This window comes from Haplochromis burtoni, unplaced genomic scaffold, assembly GCF_018398535.1.
Source record: "Haplochromis burtoni strain Fernald_Lab_line unplaced genomic scaffold, NCSU_Asbu1 Contig_115, whole genome shotgun sequence".
Classification (NCBI taxonomy): Eukaryota; Metazoa; Chordata; class Actinopteri; order Cichliformes; family Cichlidae; genus Haplochromis; species Haplochromis burtoni.
In genome coordinates this window covers 1,208,847-1,236,631 of record NW_024582476.1, presented here as the reverse complement: position 1 = coordinate 1,236,631, position 27,785 = coordinate 1,208,847, and the positions used below count along the sequence as shown (strand labels likewise).

The following is a 27,785-nucleotide window of genomic DNA, read 5'->3' as shown; positions in this document are numbered from 1 at the left end:
TCAGGAGAAAAATATCATCATGCAACTAACATGATAAAACTTCCAACAAATACTTTCAGCTCCGGTACAGACATCCCAGTCTGCCCAGTTATTTTTTCCCAGGGATCGCTAACTAATCCTTTGTGACTGCTTAAACAGGCTGATTGATTGCTCCGGGTGTACAAACAGGCAAATGTTCTTCTAAAGACTTTCAAAAGTAACGAAAAAGATACTTTAATGATAATTTATTCTATAAATACTTGACTCTTTCAAAGATGCACATTTAAATAGATCTGTATATACAAGCTGTAAATGGATAAAAGGATCAATAGACTGATTCCGTGATGGAATTTTTAAGGTCTTTAAAGAGCCTTTTGTCCCACAGGGCTGACCCATCGCTGCCTCCAGAGCCTACTCATATATTTCCCCTGTGACACAAAGGTAATATATCAGGTCAGGCTACATCGGAGCTGTCACAGTGAGAATGGGAGGGTTGTGATTTGTGGTCAACTCTCTTATTTGTTCTTATAGACACTGGTTGGCAGCGAGGGGGTGATGAGCTCCAGCAGCAACACATGCTGAGACCTGACTCCTTAATTGAGGGCAGCATACATCAATGGACAACGCACACATCTGTATATTTAGTGGCACAAACTCTCTGATTGTGAAAGGCAAAAAACTGAATGACTGTTATTTTTATGTTGCATGCTTGGGGTAGATGGCTTCTTACTTGTGGTTTATGATGATGATTCTGGACGCTGGTATCCCCAACACGGCACAGCTGTTCAGAAGTTCTTTTTTACGCTGAGCTCCTTGATTGTAGTAGTTTCCTGCGTAACACGTAGAGGTCACATTAGATGTTAGATATGGTATTATCGCAGTAGATTATGTATAATTAGCAGTTTTTATAGTTTTAAATATGGGGGTGGCGTACAGATGGCCTCTGGAACAGGACTGGGGTTTCCCAAAGAGAACTCTGAACAACAGCCATGTTTCTTGTTCTTGTACCACTTATTGGGAAGCTTCGATTGCACTTCTGGTACCTGACAACTTGTTTTTAACTTAAGCAGTGCTTGTCACAAAGGATGTAGGCTTAAGGTAGGTACTAAATCATTCAAAATTCAAAAACAAAACAGAAGAAGAAGAAGAAGTAAAATAAAAAGAAGGACGAGCCACACAGACAACAGGGAGGTGTGCAAAGACATACAAAAAATGAACATAGTTCACAACATAAGGGAAGGTATGAAGGTACATCGATTATGTTCTCTTTCAGTTCTTATACTTTTTTTTATATTTCAAACCAAATTGCAAAAAATTGGGAATGCCGTCTGAAATGGTGAATAAAAACAGAATGCAATGATTTGCAAATCTCCTAAACCCATATTTTCTTCACTATAGAAGACAGGTAATATATTATATGTTTAAATAGAGGGATTTTACTATTTTATGAAAAATATCAGCTCATAAACAACAGACGAACTTTCAGTTCTTATACTTTTTTTTATATTTCAAACCAAATTGCAAAAAAATTGAAGGGGGCAACATAGGGGTAAAAATGTAAGTAGTTCTACAAAAACTAATGGAGAAACAAACTGCAATTAATTAGGTTAACTGGCAAGAAGGAATGATTGTGGTTGGGTATAATGAGAAATATTAAAGATGGAGTTTCTCTGAAGTAAAGATGAGCAGAACTTCCATTGTCTGCAAAACTATGTTTTCAAATTGTGAAACAATTTCAGAATAATCTTGGTTATCATAAAATTATGAACACTTTAAATATGTCATCATCTACAGTACATAAGATCATTAAAAGATTCAGAGAATATGGAGAAATCTTTGTGAGCAAAAGTCAGCACAGGATGCTTGACCCTGAGACAGCGTTGCTTTAAAAACAGGCACGGTTTTGTTATGAAATCACTGCATTTGATCAGAAACACTTCCCAAAACCCTTGTCTGTGAACACAGCTCACTGTGCCATTAACAAATGCAGGTTAAAGCTCTAACATACAAAAAAGAAGCCATATCTGAATGTTGTCCAGAAACGCAGCTGTCTTCTCTGGACCAAAGCTGATTTAAAATGAACTAAGGAAACTTGGAAAGTTACTGTGATTACTGCTTGTTGTTAAAAGAAAAAGAGGGGGTGGTGTATAGTAATAAACATTGCCCTGTCCCACTTTTATTGAGAAGTCTTACTGCTTTCATATTCAAAGTGATTTTTTAAGTGCATATTTTCTCAGCTTAAACATCTGATATGTTTTCTATGTTCTATTATGCGTAAAATATGGTTTTGAGCTTAGCAAATCACTGAATTGTGTTCTAACTTTTTACACAGCATTTTAACTTTTTAGGAATTGGTGTTGTACTCCTGAAAGATGCATGAGCACTTGGTACTCTTGTGGTGTAATAACTGCTGGAAAATTAAGCAGCTCCTGTATGTCTGCAGAGCATTGCATGCACTCAAACGGGATGGATAAATCATTAAATGTGCTTGAAGTTACGGTTTGTTCACTCATTTCTCCTCTGCCTGGATCTGCTCTGTGTGCATACATTTATGTTGGATTTGAGGTGTGGTGACAAATAAGAACAACAGGGAGCAGAGGAGAAAAGCTAGTGTGACCCTAACTGACAGTAAAACAAACAAACAAAAAAGTGGGTACAAGTCTTTAATTGGTCTATATATAAATATATGGTTCTATCCGATTAGCAGGTAGGACCACTTTTCATTTTAATTTTCTGTATCTTTATATTGTTTTTTTTCTTGGGTATGCAAATATGAGTGTGCTGTCACCGTACCTTCAGACAAACAGAGCAAATTTACGGTGGCATTTAATTCAATGAGTCGTATGATCGTTGGCGCGAAGAACATACACTCGTCATCCGGATGCGCAGTTACGACCAGAGCTCTGATATTCTCGCCGTTTGTTTCTCTGCTTGATGGAGCATTCAATGCACGCTTCAACGACTTCACCAACGTCCGCCGATGTCGAAAAAAAATGCATTTTATCAAAGCCAAATAGGACAAAATTATGATGACAGCCAAGTACAAAGTCATTATTTTGACCGTTACCGCATAAAATCCGTGTAAAAACAAAAGCCTGAAGTGTAAATGGTTCCATGTGTAACCCCCCCTAAAACAACACCCCCCGCGCAGTCTTTTAACTGTTACTAACGTTAGGCATTTATTAATTAATTCAACAACTGGAAGTATAACTCAATTCAACAAGCATGGGTTCACATGTTTATTCCCACGATTGCCATATTTTTTGTACTAATTGCAGTCTCGGTGACTTTTATTTTCGTTTCACTTTAAATAGATATATAATGAGAACGCAAGACAGAATAATTTTCTGGCTTGTCTGAATAAATATAAGAAGGAACACGTTTATATCGTTGTATAAATCGAGAGAAATAATCGTTTCTGAAAAGTGAAGTAAAGAAAAAAACACTGAGAACATTACCGTGTTTGAGGGGAAGATTTAGTTGTCACACCATTACATTGTCCTTGCAGATATATAACACTCCAAAATAATATTTTAAATTTCCTCGCAAAAAATGGCATTTGGCAGCCACTTGCACTGTTTTCTGCAGAGTCTAGTTTTATTCGTATATACATATATTTTAAGGACTAGATATACCCTGGGGATTCATTAATAATAAGGGGAATCTTTTTTACTCTGCCAGGACATCAACCGACAAATGCGGCGCAGCCTTCAGACTGCACAGTCGTCCACAGCCCATAACCCGCGGATTTACAATCAACTATTGCCACATATTTCTGCACAGGGAACCCTTTCTCTGCCATCGATATATTTTCTTATAATGAGGTAAGTAAAAATAGTTACCATGCAGCACATCAACATGTCTAATTAGCACGCTATTTAAGCGCCCCGGTCTACGCTGAAAATCTGCCTTGCAAGATGGCGACGTGGTTGAGATTTCAAAGGTGAAATACGGCTAACTTAGCAAGCTAGCGACAACAACAGCAATATCTTAAACGCCACGACACTAAGCTAAAGCGTTAAAGTACCGCATATTTTAAAATGGACCTTTATTGTCGTGCACGATTTTGGCGCATTTCCGGGGATGCTCTCTGCTGTAGAAATAACCCCATTCCGCCGATCAAGATAAGATACAAATTCAGTTGCGTTTATATGACAGTGTGGCGTTAAAAGACAACAATAACAACGTACAACAGCATTATTTCACCATGCATGCCTGTAGCTGAGGCCAGGGAGGTCACCACAGCTGCTGGGTTAGTGTGGAAATTATCAGAGGGACCACTGTAAATAATTTACTTGCTAACTTTACCTAGAACTTTACCTCGATACGAAGAAAACTGATGAAAGTAGGATTTTTTTTTTTAATTCTGCAGATGTAACGACCCCAATCCGGTCGAATATTACAATTAAGACGCCGAGAACACACAGGAGCATCATTTTCGTTTAGCTGCCATATTACATTATTTTAAAGTGCGAGAGATCCAAGAAATGACTCCCATCATGGGTTTGTTTGCAAGTTACACTAACATACACTACAACTGAGAACGAGGCTATAGTCAGGCCCCTAAGAAGTAGAGTTCCAGATTGTAATGCTAAGCATACCTATGTCATTATTATTATGCGCTGCTTTTAGAAAACATCGTGTTAAGAAAGGTTTAAGTGATTTAATGCCCAGAATGAAGCACTGTAAGAGACAATGCATTCTGGAGCCTAGGAGGTTAGCTGTTTCTTATTGAGAGGACACGTGTTAATATTTTTAAATTATTTTGAATTATATTTAGAAGTATATGACTTCCCTAGCTTCATCCTTGCGACTTTAACAAAATACTTTCCAGGTTTGGTTTGTGTGTCAGCTATGCTTGTAAATAGAAGGTCATCGCCACATGCTGCGATTCGGTTTTTTCAGAACAATAAAATGGTAATACTTCAGGCAGCTGTGGGGCTGCTGGGAACTCTTTTAGCAGTTTCTCTTATTTCATTTACCGCCAAACATTTTGACCTGTAATTGCTGAGCTGATTTGTTCTACCTGAATTTGGCTCAAAGCCATAAGGTGCTGTTGAAAATGAGGTTGAGCCTTTTATAGATTTAAGAACCACATTCACAGACTGTCTGGTGCTGGTTTTGTGGAGATGATGATGATGATGAACACATTTGTCACTGCATTTAGGGTTTACAAAGGGAGCCATGAAAGTTATTTTTTTTATTTGTTTTTATTTAAAAAAAACCCAACAGCAATCACCAGTTGGGTAGTTACAAGTTATTTTGTTGTTTGTAGTCTTTTTCTAATTATTAAAATAGATCTTGGCCAGGGATTGAAAGGTAAATGGTAAGTATTTGTATAGCGCTTTACTAGTCCCTAAGGACCCCAAAGCGCTTTACACATCCAGTCATCCACACACTGGTGATGTGTGAAGGCACCCTGGGGCGCACTGACAGAGGCGAGGCTGCCGGACACTGGCGCCACCGGGCCCTCTGACCACCACCAGTAGGCAACGGGTGAAGTGTCTTGCCCAAGGACACAACGACCGAGACTGTCCAAGCCAGGCTCGAGCCGGCAACCTTCCGATTACAAGGCGAACGCCCAACTCTTGAGCCATGATCGCCCCATAAAGTAACATCTGTTCAACTTTAGTGACCGGTAACGGTTATAACTGTTTGCAGTAAACTAGCATGCAGACTAAATTAGTTTTAGTTCATCAGTATAGTGCTGACTGCTGAATAGTGCCGTCATTATTACTGCAAGAGGATCCTGCACTATTAGGCCATCATTTTTTATTTTTTGTACATGCACTATATATTCATACTCTGCATGCAAACACTTCAAATTTTCAGGAAAAGCACATTGAGAAATGGCTTAAAATTTCTATCAGTCATTCATTATTTGGAGTTTTGTTAGCAGTGTACCTATTTATTGCCTGTATCTGTAGAATATTAAACACGCTTGTACTTGCTTATGGCGAGTCATATCGTGTAATCTATGATATTGGCACTGTTGTCACACATGGCAGATTTTCCTTGTGTCTTACAGGCCTATTGTTGGTATGTGTTGTTTTTATCCATAAATATTTAGTCAAAATACAAAACTTTGTGCATTAGTTCATTTGGAACGCACTGGAGTATCTGGGCTCTATGATTTGTTATTAGAGAGAAGACAATGCACCCTGGCTTGGTCCTGGCTCTTGTTCTTTGTACGATGCTTGACTAATTGAGGGTGACAGGATTCTGCGCAGCCAAGACAAACTCACTAATTTTCATCTGAATCCAGTTTTGTTTAAATGCACTGGCTAAGTTGTTCATCGTGGGTACAGTTATGGGACGCTATCCTGACAGAAGAACATGAAACAACATGAATAGAAAGTTTAAACCACCTCCGAACAGAAGTTTGTTAAAATCTGAGAAACTGTTCCCATGTAAAGGGAAATAGCCTTCAATGCACAGTAGATTGTTTGTACAGAAGATAGAAACCATAATAATATATTGATTAAAAATCTATGAATCTTGTGCCACGTGTAGAAAATGTCTTCACAGTTTTAAAAATAAATTGTAGAAATAAATTGACATTTAAATGCTGGTTTTCTGCAATCCGTTAATCCAGATGTTAAAATCTGATTTCAGTGTAACCGAAGACATGGAGGCAGTAAATGAATAGTATGAATACACCTGTGACTCAAAGTAGCTGAAATAGACCCTCACAGTAGTTTTCATTCCGCTATAGTCAGTATTTTCACGATAAAATGTCAATAAAATTCCTTCATTAAACCACCTGTTCACCACCCTCCACCTCTCTCTTTTTTTTTTTAACAGTGATGCCTACAGCAAGGCTGAGTCTATATTTATTTTAAAGCTTAAGTTACTAAATATTTTGCAGATTTAGGTTATTAATCTCAAATATAGAGCAGCATGGTGGAGTCATGGCTAGCACTCTCCTCACAGCAACAGGGTTCTGGGTTGGAGTCTTGTTCTGCCCTTACCTGTGTGGGTTCACTTCGGGTACTCTAAGAGACCAAAAACATTAATTGGCAATTGGCCGGAGGTGTGAAAGTCTTTTTTTTTTCTTCTTTAAAATAAATCTAAAAAATATCTAAATATTGGTGGTCTTTTTTGTTGGTGATTTTGAATCTGGGTGCATTTTTGTATGTTTGAGCTTCCTACACATTACACAGTCTAAAACAAAAGGTTTAGTTTAATACAAACAGTCATGAATCAGGTTCATTGAATTATAAATAATAATGTTAGTGTTATAATTATTTTATTTTGGGGTATGTTAACTTCATTACTTACACTGGGAATGAGGTGATTTTTGATCAAAGCCAAAATTCTCCTCACAGATACTTTGTTGTTCATATAAATACGTCTTAACCAGCCTGATCACATTGGGACTGGTCTGTTCCCTAGTGCCTATGTGTTTGTGTTGCTCATTTCCAGTTGTGGTTTGCGTAATTTTTGCAGGGTTCTTGAAAAATATTTTTATCATGCACTTAAATATTTTCAGCTTATATGATGACTTGATTAGGTTTTTTTAAGTACAGAAAAATACTTTTTAAAAAATATATACATTCATGTCTTAAATTTGACTCTTTGAAAAGTGCATGTATGTTTCTGTCTGGTGCAGGTGGTTCGTGTCTCCCAACATGGTCTAGCTAAACTCTGCATTCCGTGAAGCAGCTACAGCCCGCTAGCACTGAGCCAGGATGTCCAGTAGCTCGGGCTACCCCCCGAGTCAGGGGAGCTTCAGCAGTGAGCAGAGCCGATACCCATCACAATCTGTCCAGTACACCTTTACCAGCAGCCGGCACCCACAGGTAAAGCCTCCTTTCTGCTTTCTTTTGTTTTGAGCGAACAGTCATGTTTGTATCCTCACCGAGTCAACCACTATTAGCCTTTTTGTTGTGGTGTAGAATCTCACTGACAGCTTTGATCGTGTTGCATTAGTGTTTGCCTGTATGATAGATTTTAAGCTGTTGATGGTGATATCTGAAAGAGCAGGGGATAGATTATTTTCACTTTTCAAAAATACCACTTGTTCTGAGTTGACCAATCAGTGTCCTCCCAGGATTGAACCAGGGATCTTTTGCTTGTTGGGCTAATGCCAAAAGAAGCTACACTATGGAGCCATAGCTTTACTTCTATGAGAAATTACACTACTGTTTTCAGTAAAAACAAAATGGTGTAAAATGATTTTATTGTTGCTGAAATCAGATTTTGCATAAGGTCTTGTGCCACTGGCTTCACTTGATAACACAAGGTATCAAAATAGCTGACCCATCTAGATACATTTTGTCTTTTTTTTCTCTCTCCTTTCAAACTTGCTATGACATCTGCCTATCCCTGCTGGAAACTACCTAAAACTTTGTGATTTGTTTTCTTCCCCTACTTGGCTAAAAGCTATCTTTTAGTGGTGCACTTGATTTTTGGTGTAAGGAAAAAAGTGAGAGCTTTGAAGTGAAAATAAATGCAATAGATTAATCAGTCCTGTAGCATAAATACACACCATTTGGTTTTTGTAATTGTTGGATGTCAAAAATGGGATAGAATCTAAAATTTGATTAGTAGTCTAGCTTTAGCTAGTATTCCAAATGAAATCAATCTGTTCCTCTTTCTGTTAATTGTGGCTTAGGGTGCAGTATGAGTAGATATCTCTTCATACTGAATTGGAACCTCACTCCTTACCAAGAAGTTTTTGTTTTTGTTTATATTATATGTGTGAATAAAAGATTGGCCAATGACAGCAGAACTTTAAAGATGTTGTTAATTGAGGCTTTGGGCTTGCTTTTGAACCAGTTGATTTGAAAAGGTAATGCACACGCTAGGACTAATTTACAGCCAGATTCCATCTTTGCATGGAAAACGAGTCCAAAGTTGAGTTTTTACCAAGCTCACTGTCATGTTGTTTGTGGCTTTTAAGATTTTAAGGAGCTTTATTGCTTCATTTTCAACTACAACTGAAGATTGAAGTGATTTAAAAAAAACAAAACAAAACCCAAGACCAAACCCATTTTTTAATTTATTAGTGTTACATTGTTTATTTAAACCAATTAGAAATGCATCGATGCTGATTAAATTTGCTTGTAGTCTCAGTAGTGAAGAACCATGTGTGGTGGTAATTCCCGTAGCAGTATTTAACTCTAGAGCATCGTCCTTTTGCGCATTCATTTGAGAATGTTGGATGGTGTTTGGACATTTTCAGTGACACGTTTCTTAGAAGCATACTTTCACAGAAAACTCTCGATGGGACATTTCTGAGCATTCACATTGTTTGCTTAAATCTGGGACAAAATGGGAATTTAGAAATGTTTCCTGTAACTGCATTTGCTTGTTCAGGTTTGTTTGGCAGTCACACTGTGCTGATAACATTTCTGTGTTCTTTACCCCATACGGTTTTGGATAAAAGCCCCTGACTATTACAGACATTTTAATCAATGTTCTTGCCATCAACAACATTCCTTTTAGTTTGCCAGAGGAGGAGTAGTGCTGCTGGTTTCAGTAATTCCATTGTGAACTGACTAATGACACGTTTGAAAAACGAGTGGAACTGGGCCTCACTTCAGGCCAGCCCTTATTCTCTAGTACTAGGATATATATATTTTTTGTATATTCCTGGTAAGCTTAACCATGTCTGCAATCTCTGCCCCCCCTCCTACCCCCTCACCCCCCGGGCAGAGGTCAGAGTAAGGACAGAATACAACATTGGCCTATCCCTGCTGATTAATTTGGGAACTTTGTTGTTTTAATAAGGTGAGATCACAGATGAAAATGGCCTCTTGGATAACTGTGCCGCATTTATAGCTGTTTTTCTTTTTCTATATATCTGCAATGTCACTGTTAAATAAACCAACAAATAAAATTATGTAAGCTAACAAAATAAGCAAAGCTAATTAGCTTAATTATTTATGATTTTAATCTCTGATTGCTGGCATCGTGATTGTCTACTCAGAGTTCCAGCTGAGTGGCAGAAATGCCCATTGAGTTGCCTTTATTAGATTAAGTAGAACAGAGTTTACAGGAAATGGGATGGGTGGGGTTGCAGACATGTGTTTATGTGCGTATGTATGCATGAGGTGAGATGCAGCACAGGTCCATGGCTACACTCTAACTGGGGACATCGCAGTTACATGATTTTTGTGCCCCTCAAAGCTTTTGGCAGCGCATTGTACAGTCAGTGATGGTGCTTACATGAGCTGCTAAGGGGTAAAAAAAAGAAAAAGCATTGTGCTTCAGGTTATAGTTCATGTGTAAAAGTGTGAGTGAAGCAGGCAGTGGAGGCAGCTTTACTGATTCAAAGTAAGATGTATCTGTAGCAGAGAAATGTGTCGCTTTTGTAGACACTACTTTCTAAGGATGATCCGGTTGCTGCATCTGTGAGGTGCTTATAGTTTGTTATGGTATGTGAGGTGATGTTTGTTTTTGTGTATTGATTTCCATTTTCCCTGCTTCACACTGTCAAGAACTTGAATGAGATTGAGATTTGAGAATTAATTTGCTAAGTGTTCCTCTTGCCTTTAGGATTTCACCGTCCCAGACTACCGGAATCACATGCAGGATCCACAGGGTCGCAGAAGACCGTCTTTACTGTCCGAATTCCACCCTGGAGCTGAAAGGTAGGAGCGTAATATTCAAATACCAAGCTGCTTATTAGGCTTTATTAGGTGCTTTCTTATTTCATTTTAGGTTTTGTTGTAGAGAGGTTTTCCCTTCTTGCATCTAGAGCAGGGCGATATGGCCAAAACTATTTATCATGATATATATTTAAAATTTGCGATAACAATATAACTGACAATATAATTGATGCGAGACAAAATACAACTCCACAACTTTACTAGCGTAAAAACCCCCCCATCCATGTATTTTCACTTAAACAAGCAGCTGTTTTTTTTTATGTGCATTAAAGCTATATAAAAATTTAACAGTGCAAAAGCAAATTCCTTGCTGAAAGTTTAACCAAAAGGCATTTCCAGTAGAAATGGGCTGACATATCCCGACCATAACCATGTATAATATCCACTGAAGTTAAAAAGAGGTGCTTTGCAGCATTAAACTGCAGTGTGCCAAATAAAAAAGTCAAATACGTATTTTTCGGACCATAAGGTGCATGGGATTATAAGACACATTAAGTGAAACAAAGCAGTCAGATAACTCAAACTATTCTTGCTTCCTCCACTTCTGTACCATTGATTCATTAATGCTGTATTCTATCACAGCTGCTTTATTCCCATGTTGTACGTTTGAATTTTTTCAGAAATCTCTCAGTCAGAACATGCTACATCATGCTTAGGTAACTAACAAAGCTAGCGAGCTAACTTCCGCTAACGTCCTGTTAACTTCTAACTCCGTTAAATGTAATAAATTTTTTTTCTAGGATGCCTGGATGTTAAACTTCATAGTTACACCTGGTAAAGCAGCAACGCTGATCATTTTATTAAAGGTGAAAGAATTTAGACAGTTTTTAACTCTCAGTGATGCTGCAGTGTTCGTTTGACTTTGGGACCTGAAATTGACTGAGTTTAGGACACAGATTACTCCCAGATTTACGAGTACCTTAGTCTAAATACGGCAATAATGACGGCTCACGTGCATGTTCTACAAAAAAATGTGCTTTGGTGGGTATCTGACGGACAAACACCAAACCAGTTCCACATCACTGAAGTAGCACCATTTTTACAAACCAATTCTGGTTCATCCATTTCACTGAACGATCCGCTTTCTCTCTTCTCATTCTCCGTTGCCGCCATGATTTTTCGGCCATGTGCGCATGCGCGTTTTACTCATATTCTATCACGATATTTCATTTTCTTATCGTTGCTTAACATTGTACCGGTATTACCGTGAACGGTATAATATGGCCCAGCCTTACTTGCATCCTCCAATTAATTTTGACAGCTAGTTGCAGTTTCTGATAAATCTGTAAATTTCTTGTTTACTTTTCTTTGTCAGGCCTCCAGAGAGGCGCCATGGTTACGAACAGCAGTTTCACTCTGTCTCAGCCCAACCTGAGCATGAGGTCTTGGAGGCTAAACGCCCTCGCCTGGAGACTGTTGCTGAGGCTCATATCACCCGCACCCCTCCCACTGCGGGGGGTATTGTTCTGCCTGTGCCCCATAGTGTACAGGACAGCCTAAGAGCCACTGTGGAGGTCAAGAAGGTGGGCATCATATTTTTTATTTTGTAGGTCCTGTATTTGAACCAGTTTATCAGGCAGAAATAATTAAGCTTAAGATTGGACTAACATTTACTAATGTCAGTGTTCAGTATTCATAAAAGTTATTGTTGCGAGCATCTGAAAGACAAAAGATGAGGTCAGTTCTTTCCCATAATTAAGATTTCTTTATTTTGTTGGAACAAAAGTGAATATAAATGAGGACTAAAGCACAATCACTGTACAAAATAAGGCTCTCCACTATGGATAATGGCCAAATTTTAAAACATCAGCCATAGGCCCTTTATTTCGCAGTTGCTAAAGTCTTGAACTTAACAATAGGTTCTTGTAGACAATAAAAAAAACTTGAGTCTGAGTAGACACTGAGTAGGATTCTCAAACACTTAAGACTAATGCAGTCATGACGTTTTATGAAGGTTTTATTGCTGGATGGGGCTATTTTGGTAAGGTGTTGATTTGATTTGTATCCTCAGAGGATGTAATTTATAGGCCTTTGGACCTGAGCAGTGCATATTTGCTGATACTGTCAGGTTAGCCAGTAAGCCATGCACCGGCTCATGTTTCTCTACTGTCAGTACTTGATGTTGTTCAGCTGCCTTTTTGCTTAGTCTCTCCTCCTACAATCAGAGGAACTCTGCTGTCTTGGACTGCCAGTGAAGGTTGTAGTCCTTGTTCTGCCCTGGACATCATCTGTGAACTGGAAAGGCAGAGTAGAACAAGAAATGCTCTTTCTAGCTGCTAGACAATGACAGTCAGAGTCAGTCTGTAGGAGGTGAGAACGACTGGAGAGGTAGCTGAATGGCTCAGAGCCTGCGCATAGGGAAGCATGAAACCAAACAGGTTTGTGCTGGTTAGTGGTGAATTAATTTTCAAAAATAAAATACTTGGTAAATTAAGCTCTTCTGTCATATTATTGCCAGATTGCCTACCAATAATTTGTATAAACTTATTTAACAGTTTTTTGGTTTTTTTGCCAGGAGACTCAGTTCACTGTCAAAGTGGAGTCTTCCTCAGGAGGACCTACACTACACATGGGGGAGGAGCAGGACACCTCTCCTTCTAAACTGTCCAAGGAAGAGCTGATCCAGAGTATGGACCGTGTAGACCGAGAGATTGCTAAAGTGGAGCAGCAGATTTTCAAGTTGAAGAAAAAGCAGGTTGGTTACCCAGCTTGGCCTTTTTTCTCTTAACATATTTCAAACACAATGAGTGTTGTGTAAGAAAACATGGCACAGATAATGTTTTTCTTTCTTTTTCTTTAAGAAATAAACTGAGAGACTGATATGATACAAATTTTAGAACAGCATTGAGGAAGTGCTTAAATATAAATGTTTTGTTGCTTTTATGCAACTGTATCACAGCTAAACTTCAAACTGACTTTTTATTGAAAGTGACACTGAGGATAAATACTAAGAAAAATATTCATGGGAGGGTCTCAGAAATCCGCAGATCCATTTAGTGTAAAAAGTGTTGTACTCTCAGCTCAGGGTTAAAGTAATCTACCGGAAGTCTTTCCCTTTGAGAAAAGCCTGTTCAGTATGTCTGGTGCTAAATATCAAGTCAAATATCAGTTCTCTACTGACTTGGTGATGATAAGCCCTGGAGGCTTGCTTGTCTTCTCGGTGAGCTCCAAGTTGCTCTTTGACCTTGAAAATTAAAGCATTCCTCAGGGCTATAAGATGCCTCTGCTGTAAATCTATAGGCTGACAGACTTGTGTCTTTCATTTTCTTGTATTTTTCCTAGAAGGCACTCACAGAAACGACATTTCTAGGTCCCTAGGTTTACTTTTTTTCTTCAGCTCAGCATCCTATTTAGATTAGATTGTTGTTTTTTCTTGTTTGTTTTTTTACTTCTTGGTCGTCTTCGAACTGCTATCTCTTTTGGAATTCTACTTAATTAGATAGAAATGTTAGCTGATCGAGGCTGCAAGAGAATACCTCTCCCTTTTCTAGTCTGCCTTTTCCCAAGGTTTTCAGGGATTTAATGTTTATTTGAGGTATTTCAGGAACTCCTAATCTGGTCCCTGTAACCTGGTAGTTTACATAACCTTTAGCTTGTAAACATTGACCTAGCAAACATTCAGCAGATTAGTGTGTCTGTATTTATTAACATGGCCCCAGTTAGGGCTGTTCGATATAACGGTATATATCGGATGCCAGTATAAAAACGTCTATCATTTCATTTTACGCTATCGTTTGTTTCGTGGTGTCGCAAAATAAACTGTTTACGGCAATGTTTTTTTTCATCGTTTTGATGGTCACTGTAGTGGCTATATTAATTTCTTAAAGTTCTCTCTTTCTCTTATATTTAATATAACCACACTACGGACGGACAAGCGCCTGTTTTTATGGGTTGTCGTTAGCAACAACGACGGTAACACCATCGCATGTCCGCTTGTTTATTTTCCACATAAACCTTTCACAATAAAGCTCAAGATCCTATTGAGGATTTTCAAAATAAACGGAATCACGTGAAAAAGTATGCAGAGTATTGACGGATGAGAAGCAAAAAAAGAGTCGTCAGGTGCTAAAAAATAAACCTTAGACTCAAACGTTAGAACAGGCTTTCCCCACAGCACGTCGTGTAATAAATACTCACAAAAAAAACGGCGGCCGTTACAACCTATGCCTAAAAATGTGTAGTTTCATGCATCGGTTAAAACACTCGACTCCAGGTACAAGACGCCCAGCTGGAAACATTTCACCTATCCGAGATTCACAGAATTTACAGAAAATATTACATTTTTTGTGATTTATATCGTTATCGGACGATAGATGTTTTATATCGGGATATGAGATTTTGGTGATATCGCACAGCCCTAGCCCCAGTGGCAGAAACCTTCAGCCTTATACACAAAAACGCCTGCAGGGAATAATTTGACAATACCTGCATGGTCCTCATATATGAGATGCCGGGATCAGATCACTACACTGTTTATGGGTCTGTGTTTTTTCACAATCTGCTCTGTATGGTCATGCATAGATGAAATAAGTCTCTCCACTCCACATTGTTATTCTGATCTTGTGTTGCCATAGGTCAAAAATTCATGTGTTCTTGTTGTCTCTTAGCAACAACTTGAAGAGGAAGCAGCAAAGCCAGTGGAGCCCGAAAAGCCAGTGACTCCTCCCCCGGTGGAGCACAAGCACCGCAGCATAGTCCAAATCATCTACGACGAAAACAGGGTTAGTCGTCTCATGCAAACACAAAGACACGCCTGCAAGTAGCATTGGTTCTTTGCTCTCTGGTCTCTGTTAGTTTATTATCTTGAATAATTCGAAACAGTGTCTGCAGAGCTGGGAGAACAACATTACTTTTTCTGTTTAAAATCGTGCCACAATAAGCTGTGAGCAAGTGTTAAAACCACCAATGACACCAGCCAACCCGTGACAGTCTCCACCCTCAAATTAAGTAATTCTTTTTGTTAGCTGATGGGTTTGGAGTTTAATTTCACTCCCACTAATCACTTTCTGTAGTATCTAAGCTGTGGTAACCAACTGATGATATCTGAACGGTTCCTGTTATTGCTGACTCTCCTCACCCCCGTTTATATGCATCATCTGTTAGAAGAAGATGGAATATTTTGTGGTTGTAGCATTGTGTTTTGAAGTTAATGGGACTAGAAATGATGCTTCTTTTAAGTGCCGAATCTGTTTATCAAACAGAAGATGTGATTCTTTGTATCAGTTAAGAATATATTAATCTCATTCAAGGGCGGAGGTAAGCCTCATTATGTGTATTTCAGTTGAACAACAGTGCAGCAAGTGAGGATGTGTTTACAGAGGTCACTGGAGTTCATGTGTGTCAGACAGTGTTGTGGTAGGAGAGCGCTGGGACACGCCTTCCCTTCTCAGTCAACCATTAACCCTTTAGGCTGTAAAGCTGCTCAGGCTTTGCACATAGCATTTAGTCTGGCAGCTGTGGTTGTTTATCTCAGTCTGCAGATGGGGGTTTGTGAAATGTGAAAATGAAGAGTTGGTATGTCCCTAATGATCTTGAAAAAGCTGACAGACTGCAGCGATCCAGGAATACTGCCTTGACTGCACTATTATTTACACTTCAGTGGGAGTTCTCACTCTTATATTTATTTCGTTTTTTTGTATTGTGAATTGCTTCTCAGGCTTTTGCAATTTCTTGCTTTTTGAATTAATTAATGGAGGAAGATTATATGTCAAGCCAACTGAATACATCTGAAATAATCAAACACGTGTCTGTAAAACATTTTTGTTTAGTTTAGTCTTAAGATTATGGTTGTGGCCATAGTTCAGTACTTCACTTGAGAAAGGAAAAACATTTGCCACCTCTATTTTAACTGAACCTTCCTTTTAATGCTGTGCTGGCAAAATGTCTCAGAATCAACATAAACATCCATATCTGAAGATGGTGTGTTCCTGCTGTTTCTTTTTTAGTCTCCTGTTGTAATCTTTTTTTTCTTTCCCCGATCTAGAAAAAAGCTGAAGAGGCCCATAAAATATTAGAAGGCCTTGGTCCCAAGGTTGAGCTGGTAAGTAGTTTAATGGTTAAGATTTTTGACCTTACATAAGCTTTGTTTAAGAAGTAGTGTTACAGTTTGTCTGTTGGCTAATAATTAATCCACCATCTGTTGCTGGTCTGTTGGGTTTTTTTTTCCCTCTTGTTTTTTAGCCTTTGTATAACCAGCCGTCAGACACAAAGGTGTACCATGACAACATCAAGACGTGAGTGTCCATGTTTCTTTGTTGTTGTTTTTTTACAAATAGATTTAATAAATATCCTAAGTACAGGATCTGATGCTTGCCTCGGTATCAGTATAAGAAGCCTCTGAGCTGAGGACAGCAGTGGCTGTAATATTGACCATGGCGAGATAAACCCGCTGATAAGTCAGTCTAATCTTAATGCTGAGTCACCTCATTGAACTGGCCTACTGACACCAAGGAGAGCAAGAAAGGAAGTGAGAAAATGTGTGTATGTGCCTGCATTGGGTGTGTTTAAAGCAGGTTGCGTTGGGTTGAAGGTCGTGTCGTCTGGGACAAAACCCTTATCGCTGTGTACCTTGAGAGCAGCCCATCTGGCTCTGCTTTTATCAGGACAGGGCCCACTTCTGTGTGAATCTGCTGCACAGGTTGCACATTCAGGGTCGGCGCACTCGCTATTCTTTCCCCACCATCATGTGCAAACAGAATACTTATCAGTATTTTGTATTTGCTACACAAATAAAGTGTTTGGTAGTGTGCTGGAACAGAATTTGAGCTTATTGCATCAATGAATTTTGTAATTCTTAAAGGTAGCAGCTAAAGGCAACTCTTGCTCTGTTGAAACTAAAGTTGTTTTTTTTGTTTTTGTTTTTTGTTTTGGTAATACTTTAAAAATAGTGACTGATTTTTGGCAACTGTTTACTTTCAGAAACCAAGTCATGAGGAAGAAGCTGATTTTGTTTTTTAAGAGGAGGAACCATGCACGTAAGCAAAGGGTAAGTGTTCTTGTACATTTATTTGTGTCATTGTTATGGATACAGCTCAAATAGCATCCCGTATTTCCATGGTTAGTGTGACATCCATAACATATGTGACTGTCCTTAGATGACCTGAGCTGAACTTGATGTGATATAAGCACATTGTGATAAATGTTTTTTATATGTGCTAGATTCTTTGCTTATGTAAAGCTAAAGAGTATTGAGGTAGTCTTGACATATTGAGCCCTAAGACGCAACGTGTCTTTTGTCCTGTCTTCCTTCACTCACACATAACTGATTCCAACAGATGGCTGCATCTCCCTAAGTCTGGTTCTGCTGGACATTTCTTCCTGTTAAAAGGGAGTTTTTCCTTCCCACTGTCACCAAGTGCTTGCTCAGAGGGAGCCATCTTGATTATTGGGGTCTTCTCTGTATTATTGCAGGGTCTTTACGTTAAAATATTAACCGCCTTGAGGCGACAGTTGGTGTGAGTTGGCGCTATCTACATGAAAAAGAATTGAATTGAATCTTGAAGCAATACATGACACGAATAACAAAACATTTATTCAGGTTTTAAAGTTTGTATCAGAACATCCGACAGTTTTACGGGGTCCATTTTATTGGACTGACTAATAAATGCTGAACCTTGGTGAACATTTAATTTAAATATTTTTTAATAGTTTTCTTTAAAAGAAACTCTTGTAATTATCTGTAGTTAAATATAGAAGGTTACAGTGAAGCAAATTAACATTTTATCTTACTCATGAAAGTTTAATTATTGAGACTTCCGATTTGGACAAAGTTTAAAAAGGGTACCGTATTTTCCGCACTATAAGGCACACTTAAAATCCTTTAATTTTCTCAAAAATCATGAGTGCGCCTTATAATCTGGTGTGCCTTATCTATGAATTCTGGCTGTGTTTACTGACCTCAAACCAATTTTATGTGGTACACGGCGCTCAAAAATCTGTCAAAAAATGTTTTAGTAGGACTTTGCTAAGCTACAAAGCCACACCACTTGATGGATTGTCTGAGCGTTATGGCTACCGTAGTCAGGAGCCTCACGACTCATAGTAATCTGGGTCCAAAAATTCGTCCGCATCAGGTCCCAAAGTCAAACGAACACTGTGTAAATTCTTCCATCTTTAATAAAAATGATCAGTGTTGCTGCTTTACCAGGTGTAACAATTAAGTTTAACATCCAGGCATCCATGAAAACAGAATTTATTAAATTTAACAGAGTTAGAAGTTAGCAGGAAGTTAGCAGAAAGTTAGCTCGCTAGTTTCGCTAGTTACCTAAACATGATATACCATGTTCTGAGAGATTTCTGGGCAAAAATAAAACGTACAGCCCTGCTATCACTTCCAACATAAATGAAGACAGAAAACTACACGGCAGTAACATTTGTAGGGTTACTGAAGTCGGACTAGCTGGTATATAATGCTGTGCTAGTGATCGCTAGCGACACAGCTATGTTAGCATAACAAAGCATAACAGAGTGGGCCCAAAACTCCGTCTGCTTCTGGTCCCAAAGTCAAACGAACACTGTGGCATCACTGAGAGTTAAAAACTGTCTAAATTCTTTCGTCTTTAATAAAATGATCAGCGTAGCTGCTTTACCAGGTGTAACAATTAAGTTTAATATCCAGGCATCCATGAAAACATGGTATATGGTATATACTGCTGTGCTAGTGATCGTTAGCGACACAGCTATGTTAGCATAACAAAGCATAACACAGTGAACCTGGAGAATGAACGCTAACTTTTTTCCACTTGATAAAAGTTCCCAATGTATTTTTTTGACAAATCCAATTGCATGGAAAATTACTATAAATGGACCAAACTTCAGTAGGGGAGAACAACTGAGATAATCCAGCTTAGGGCTGTGCGATATGACAAAAATCTCATATCCCGATATAAGACATTTATCGTCCTGACAACGATATAAATCACAAAAATGTAATATTTTCTGTAAAATCTGTGAATCTCAGGCAACTCGACTTGCATTTAGTTTTTCCAGCTGGGCGTCCTTTACCTGGATTCGAGTGTTTTAACTGATGCATGAAACTATACATTTTTAGACATAAGTTGTAACGGCCACCATTTTCTTTCAAAGTTTGAGTCTAAGGTTTATTTTTTAGCACCTGATGGCTCTTTTTTTTGCTTCTCATCCGTAAACTCTCTGCATACTCTTTCATTTGATTCAGTTTATTCTGAAAAGTCTCAACAGGATCTTGAGCTTTATTGTGAAAGGTTTACGTGGAAAACAAACAAGCGGACAGCGGAGCCAGGCGATGGTTATACCGTCATTGTTCCTAACGACAACACGTAAAAACAGGCACTTGTCCGTCCATAGTGTGGTTATATTAAATATAAGAGAAAGAGAGACTTTAAGAAATTAATGTAGCCACTACAGTGACTGTCAAAACGATGAGAAATATTGCTATAAACAGTTTAGTTTACGACACCGCGAAACAAACGATAGTGCAATAGGAAACGATAGACGTTTTTATATTGTCATCCGATATATATCGTTATATCGAACAGCCCTAATCCAGCCACAATATGAGGTTAGTGATAGGGGTGGGCGATATAAATGATATACGATAGAAACTATATAAATTTGGCCAACGATAGAGCTTTTGACTATATCGCTCTATCGCGATAGCGCATGTTAATGATGTCATCAAGCTGCGCCTGTTTTGGTCGAAAGCATCGCAGCGGCTACAACCATTATCATCTGCAAATTATGCCGGGCGACAGTCATAGCAAAGAGATGAAGCACTTTTGAAATATGGGGAAAGCCAAAAACTGCGCTTCCTCCACTTCCGTAACATTGATTCATTAATGTTGAATTCTCTGGCAGCTGCTCTATTCCCATGTTGTTGCAGTATATTAATGACTAACCTCGTATTGTGGATGGATTATCTCAGTTGTTCTCCTGACTGAAGTTTGGTCCGTTTACAGCATCCTGCCATGCGATTGCATTTGTCTCTAACCATGAGGAACCTTCACGTTAACTTTTATAAGTGGAAAAGTGTTAGTGTTCGTCCTCCAGCTTCACTGTTTATGTTATGCTAACATAGCTGTGTCGCTAGCGATCACGTAGCACATCATTATATACCAGCTAGCCCAACTTCAGTAACCCTACAAACGTCACTGCTGTTTAGTTTCCTGTCTTCATTTATGTTGGAAGTGATAGCAGAGCTGTACGTTTGATTTTTTTCAGAAATCTCTCAGTCAGAACATGCTATATCATGCTTAGGTAACTAGCGAAACTAGCGAGCTAACTTCCGCTAGCTTCCTGCTAACTTCTAACTCCGTTAAATGTAATAACTTTTGTTTTCATGGATGCCTGGAAGTTAAACTTTATAGTTACACCTGGTAAAGCAGCAATGCTGATCGTTTTATTAAAGATGAAAGAATTTAGACAGTTTTTAACTCTAAGTGATGCTGCAGTGTTGTTTGACCTGAAGATACGGAGTTTAGGACCCAGATTACTCCCAGATTTAAGAGCATCTTAGTCCGACAAATATGACAATAACGACGGCCGCTTGCATGTTCTGCAAAAAAATGTGCTTTGTTGTGTATCTGACGGACAAACACCAAACCAGTTCCACATCACTGAAGTTGCACCATTTTTACAAACCAATTCTGGTTCATCTGTTTCACTCAACAATCGGCCATGTGCGTATGAAAACAAAGGCACTGCGCATGCGCGTTTTACTCATTCTATCGCGATATTTCATTTTCCTATCGTTGCCTAACATTATACCGGTATTACCGTGAACGGTATAATATGGCCCAGCCCTACTCATACCTGACCTTTTTCAGAAGAACATCTGTTTTTGTGTCAACTAACATTAACCTATGTGTCATTCAGGCATAAGACAAAGAGACAACTTTACTAAGATGTCTACATACATTTAAAAAATGAAAAGAAATGATGAATAGCGAGACTTTTATGCTGCTATTTGATGTCACAATAAAAAACTGAACAGTTGGAATTGCAGTTGAAAAGCTGCAACTGTCCTGCCTATATATATAAAGCTAATACTAGCTTTTAAATCTGTTTCATGGCTCTAATGAATTTTGTTTCCCCAAAATTTATTTTAAGACCTACATGGAGAGCATTGCTGGGGAGAAGGGACTTTTTTATGTATATAACTATGGTTGTGCGATAATTAAAAATTTGCCAACCAACAATCCATCGTACATTGTCCAATAATTGACAATGGGTGATATATTCACGCATGCGCAGACTTTTTGATGGGTGGAGCAATGTAATTATGCACGGACCGATTTACAACACAGAAGAAGTCCAAACATGGATGAACTAATTGCCAAAAAAATATAAAGTCGCCAATTTGGGATTTCTTTGGCTTTAAACCAATGAAAGAGGTAAACTTAAGGATGTAACCAAAACGGTGTGCCGCTGACGTATAGTGCGAGCAAAGGACTGAAACATGACTAACTTGCATTAGCATGTATGTGTCCACCATCTGAATGTTTTTTTCTGAAAATAGGCTACTACCTTTCTTTCTTTCTGTTATGAGTTTGAGTAAATGAATCGCTGCATTTGGGCACACTCTGAGGACGGTGTATCTACTCGCAGATGAAAGATGGTGCTGTTAAAACAGCACTATTATTTTTTTTTTCTGTTTACTGCTTCTATTAGCTCCATCATTATTAGCAAACTTACTCATGGGCAAATACATAAATAAATCGCCCTTGTAAAAACGATTGACGATAGGCTCAGCCTATCGTATGTAGTCAATATATTCGTCCAATCGCCCAACCCTATACATAACCCATCTGCCCCATTCAACTCTCGTGCAAATTTCATTTCAAATCAGACTTTGACAGGCCAGAAGAGGAAAGTGATGGAATAATCCTGTCCGTTTTTTCATATTTACAGTAAATTTTAAACTGTTAGCAGTCGGACGTACCGCCCACGGGACATTGGATGGTTTAGGGGACTAATAGGACTGCTAAGGGGTTAAACAACATCTCACAAAAAAGGGAGCAGATCGAGTGTTTTGTAATCTTTATTCCAAAAAAACTGTTGGAACTGTTGCCATTAACAATCAACATTAGCATGTTGGTAAGAAAACCTGCATTTTGAAATTAAGTTAACTAAGTATCCTGTATGTTAACTAGAGTTTGAGCATTTGTAACAAACATAACAGAGAAAAATCTGTTGGAAACTCTACGAGTTATCCAGCGCACCTCACTCTGACTCATTTTTCCAGTGAACATCAGCAAGCAGTTCTGCATCTGTGTATCTGAGTGTCAGGCCTGTGGTCAGTAGACCAGCATTGTTGTCCCTTGAGCTGTGCTAATGACTAATAAAAATAATGTACTGATGTATTTACAGAACAGGAAACATCTTGTTTTCCCTTGTTTGTTCACTGTGGCAGCCAATAAATGCTTTTTTTATGTAACAGAATAATAAATATTGTCACATCAAAGACCATTTCTTAGAAACGGCTGGCCAATTCTTGGTCTTTCTTATCAGTTACCATTTATTTAAATATTTCAAACGTAAGCTATGTGGAAACACTTGTGTGTGTGTGTGTGTGTGTGTGTGTGTGTGTGTGTGTGTGTGTGTGTGTGGCAGTGGCTCAGTGAGTCCCACCTTTCCCTCTGTGTCAGACAGGCTTTTGGACTCTGAACAATGGCAGAGTGCACATGGCTACATGCCAAGAGGAAGGTGAATTGTTTGTCTATCGCTGCACAAAGTGGAAATGAGGCTATATTGTCCTGCAGTCTTTCCAGATCGTAATTTAACATTCTAACTGTGACACTTTTGGAAATTATTACAAACAAATCCTTTTTCCCCTCCACAGTTACTAATAAATATATGGTACCTGTGTGTGTTAATAACAACTAAAACAAAGAGGCAATGAGCTTTTGAACCTTATTTGTAGATAGAATTGGTGGATGGGAGCAGCTTGTGCGTGGGTCAGGATACTGAAATAAGTAATGTCAACGGCAGACACAAACCGCACAACCAACACGAGTTCCTGAGCAGCTTGTACTCGGTGAACTCTTCTGCTTTCACTTCAGCCCGTCTGTCGCCATGTTTACTTTCTCACTCCCTTTCAATGACAAAGTACAACACAGGTTTCAGTGACTGGTCAAATAACACATGTGCTAATAAACACACGCTTACCTGCATGTAAAATCACAATCATTGGGGGTTTTTTGGGGGTTTTTTTCTTCAACTTTTTAACCTTTAACATTATTTGCATCTGTTTTGCCTCATCTGTCCACTGGTGTAGCAGCGTTTGGGTTGGCCCCAACAAATTGAGTTGTTGCCTTTGTTTGTTCAAAAATGTTTGAGTGCAGTTCCTGGCGAATGAGCCAGACTTTTTAAAGGCACAGAGATTTTTGCTGGTGTTTAACAGCAATGCTGTTATGATCGACCAGATTTGGTGCATTTTTGTTATTTGAATTAATTATAAATCTGTGTTGAGGAGTGTTACTTTACATCACACGATCGTTACAATTAAAAAGTAATCCATTGAGAGCGTAACCTACTGTCATTACATTATATTGCAACAGTTCACAACAGCTTCTAGGACAATCGGCCAGTAAAAGACAGTAAATGTTGGTACTACTTTTTTTTAGCACTTATTGCACTTTTAGAGACAGCTTTTGACAATATTGCATGATAAAAGAAGACGGTGTTGAGTTAGAGTACTGGTCCTAGTTGAAAGTTTCCTCACATAAATACTGGATGTCAAGGCAATGCCATCCAGATTAAATATCTCTTTCACATATTCTGCAGAGCCAAATATAAAAACTTAATTAATTTTTGTTTGGAGATTGCAGGTGCTTCCTTAAAATGTGATGTATATTGCTTAAAAGAATGAAGGGAACACTTGATTCTCACAATCCAACACAAGGTTGGTTAAATTTCAGGTATAAGGAAGCATAAACCATGTCTGTTGCAAATGAAAGTAACATCAGGAGCACTAGAAATGCAACAAGATAAAAAAAGGAATGGTTGTAGAGGTGTTGGCCACAGATCATTGCTCTCTCTTGAGTAATTTTTCTCTATTTGCGATTTTTGCTGATGTCCTTGTCAATGCTGATAGGATGAGCTGCCCATTCAGGTTGCATAAGCAGTGTAGCTCCTCCAGCATGGCATACCCATAAGTGCCAAGAAGGGTTAAGTAAGTAAAACTTTATTTATATAGCACCTTTCAGGATATAAAATCACAAAGTGCTTCACAAGAGCCAACAATGTAAAAATAAATAAATGAATAAAAGCAGATTTAAAGAGATGTTTTTAACTGGCTTTTAAAAGAGACTGTACAGTCAAGTCCAAAGGAAGAGAGTTGCAGAGTCTGGAGGCCACTGAACAGAAGGCTCTATCTCCTTTTGTTTTCAGCTTAGTATGGGGCATCATCAGCAGACCCTGGTCACAGGACCTCGGGGACCTATGGGTACAGAAGTCCTCTGATATAACCTAGTGCCTGTCCACGAAGAGCTCTCAGTGAGTGAAAGAATCTTAAATTTCACTCTGATGTAGACCGAAAGCCATGTCAAGAGCAGCATTTTAAAGAACTTGCAAGCGTTCTTTGGAGGCTTTGCTAAGACATGTATACAGTGCATTGCAGTAATCCAATCGTGATGAAACCAAAGCATGAATGATCATTTCCAGTTTAGGACGTGACACAATAGATCTTAGTTTGGCAATATTTTTTAGATGATAAAAACAGGAGCGAACCAGAGACTTGATGTGCATATAAAGTAAAACTAGAGGTTCCTTAATCAAGTTTCTTTAAAAAAAATTGCCAAACATTGAAATCAGTAGGTACCTTACTGGAGGCCAGTGAAACATTGACAATAGTGAGCACACTGGAACTAAGACATTTTTCAACAAAGATGTAGGTAAAATGTCCAGAGAGCAAGAAGAGGCTTTCATTGTACCAATAAGCTTCGCTAGCAGGTAAAGTTACTGCTGCAAAGCTGCGTAAGATAACTGGCCGAGCTGGTGTGGGAACCATCAACATAGATGCTGAGGAAAAGATATTATTTCTTACATTTCTGACTTTATCAACAAAAAAGGAAAGATAACGTTGACAGTCCTCATTTAAGAGTATAGGAGCAGTAGGTGTAGCAGAGGACTGTAAAACTGGTACTGATCTTGTTTTAAAAGGATAGATATAGTCTAAAATAGAAAGGCAATGTTAATAAAGTTAAATCAAAAGTCAGCTTTATTGTCAAAAACCATATGTACAGATAATAGACCGGAATTTGAAATTGCAGTGCTCCCATGGCCCTCAGTGTTACACTAAAACAACAGAAAGATAAAAAGAATTAAAATCTTATATACATTAAAATGATCCATTAGGATATCTACATCATTATAAGAGAATAAAAATAAATTAAAGCCTCAGAAAACGTGCTGGCAGTAGATGATTTTAATAAGAGCAGACCTCATAGTGAGCTGAAGACGGGGTCACAGTCACAGATAAATTAAAAATAACACTGCAGTGGTTGGAAATAAAAATGTCCTCAGAACAGAGAGAATCAACGGACAGACCCAAAGTAAAAACGAGTTCCAAAGGACAGTTGGGCTGGATAAAATTAAAAGTGTCCAGAGTCATTATCAGTATGGATGATAAAAATCCTTGACTACAACCAGTCAACGGTTTTAGGGTGGATGATTTAAAAAAAGTCACTAAAATCCTTTTTGTCATGCTGTTTGGAGCAGGTGAATGGTACACTACACCACAATATAAAGGATCCTTTCCCCCGATTTTAATAACTTAAGACGACACCGAGGAGTCTGGAGAAACACTCATGAGATACCTGTGTTGCGGAAATCCAGGCCTATCACATCCAGGCAGGGATGTGGATGTAGAAAACCCCTCTGATATAATCCCAGGGGAGTAGGTGATCGGTAACGCCGCTGACATTTACCAGTACAGACGAGTCTGAGTTCATGTGCCTGTTTTCAGTCCAAACTCTCAAAAGACAGATGGTGTTGCAGGCAGTGTAACGTTCACCATTGAGTCTTTTTCATGTCAGTCCCATGTGCTCGATGTGAACCTGCTCTCATTTGCAATGAGAACAGGGCGCCAGTAGTGGTCTTCCAGTTCTGATGTTCAGCAGCAGTCTGCTCAGCCCTGCTCGGCTCTCATTGTGTAACAGCACATCTGCTGGTATCTCCTCCACACTCCCCAGACTGTGTTGGGAGCTGCTGCTTGTATTGATGTACCACGCTGGAGGAGCTCGATTATTTGTGTAACCTGAGTGGACACACTGATATCCCTGAAGTTTAACTTAACCCCCTCTTGATGTAGTCGTGCATGTTTCATGCTGTGTACACAGGAGCAGAAGATCTGCCAGCGTTATGACCAGCTGATGGAAGCATGGGAGAAGAAGGTGGAGAGAATGGAGAACAACCCCAGACGCAAAGCCAAGGAGAGCAGAACACGGGAGTACTATGAAAGGCAATTCCCCGAGATCCGCAAGCAGAGAGAGCAGCAGGAACGCTTCCAGAGGTAAAAATGTAAAAAAACAAAACAACCCAGAGACATATGATTAGGTATTTTTGGTACTTTTTTCAAAAACACACTGATGCCTTTTGAACTTCGCAAAGTGAGGATTTGGTTTAAAGAGGTCAACATACAGATTAGGGTTAAACTGAAAGTAATTGGTTTTATTTTCAGTTTTGATCAATTTTCTTTTCACCAATCAATTTAATGATCTGTGAAATGCTTGCGGTTACATTCAGAGTGAAGTCCACATGGCTGCTTGTACTGTGTAGCGAGGAGTCATTCTGGCCATGCATGGAGTCTGATCAAAACACGTAGCGTGAGTTAAAATCATAAAAAAGGAATAGTGTACGCTGGATGTGATTAAAACTGAAGGCGCCACTGTGAATTTTCACTCTCGCAGGGATTCGATACATTAACAACAAGAACTGGCACTACACCTAGATGTTAAAATTGCCTTTTCTGTCTTTAAGAGGCCTGTTCAGCGATCTCTTAAATGGAGGGCATTTGGTGGTATGTAATGGCCTACTTTGGCTCTCTGGGTTTGAGACGGGGTCAGGGTCCAGAGTCTGGTTGTTCCTGGCGCTGGCGCTTTGTGCTTTAATTGAAATATCCACATAAGAGTTTTTATGTCAGCGCTATTCATGTAGACTGCTAGACCATGAAGGAGGAAGCCAGTAATAACTGTTCAGGGAGACTGTTTTCTT

At 38.8% G+C, this 27,785-nt stretch overlaps 2 protein-coding genes across 6 annotated transcripts in view; one reads left to right on the top strand and one right to left on the bottom strand.

The window, feature by feature from the left end:
- Window positions 1-3,081, bottom strand: part of pigl (phosphatidylinositol glycan anchor biosynthesis, class L) — a 13,447-nt gene extending 10,366 nt beyond the window's left edge. The window contains exons 1-2 of the mRNA XM_005928478.3: window positions 2,773-3,081; window positions 710-809 (exon numbers count right to left, since the gene is read on the bottom strand). Of these exons, the coding sequence (XP_005928540.1) occupies window positions 710-809; window positions 2,773-3,031 (359 nt within the window). The 5' untranslated portion in view covers window positions 3,032-3,081. The remainder of the gene's footprint in view (window positions 1-709; window positions 810-2,772) is intronic.
- Window positions 3,082-3,656: 575 nt separating this feature from the next.
- ncor1 (nuclear receptor corepressor 1) overlaps window positions 3,657-27,785 on the top strand; it is a 60,625-nt gene continuing 36,496 nt past the window's right edge. For all 5 annotated transcript variants that reach the window (XM_014335550.2, XM_005928475.3, XM_014335551.2 and 2 more), the window contains exons 1-10: window positions 3,657-3,803; window positions 7,592-7,781; window positions 10,483-10,577; window positions 11,911-12,118; window positions 13,111-13,290; window positions 15,203-15,316; window positions 16,579-16,635; window positions 16,776-16,828; window positions 17,514-17,580; window positions 26,912-27,084. In XM_014335550.2, coding sequence (XP_014191036.1) covers window positions 7,671-7,781; window positions 10,483-10,577; window positions 11,911-12,118; window positions 13,111-13,290; window positions 15,203-15,316; window positions 16,579-16,635; window positions 16,776-16,828; window positions 17,514-17,580; window positions 26,912-27,084 — 1,058 coding nt within the window. In that variant the 5' untranslated portion in view covers window positions 3,657-3,803; window positions 7,592-7,670. The remainder of the gene's footprint in view (window positions 3,804-7,591; window positions 7,782-10,482; window positions 10,578-11,910; window positions 12,119-13,110; window positions 13,291-15,202; window positions 15,317-16,578; window positions 16,636-16,775; window positions 16,829-17,513; window positions 17,581-26,911; window positions 27,085-27,785) is intronic.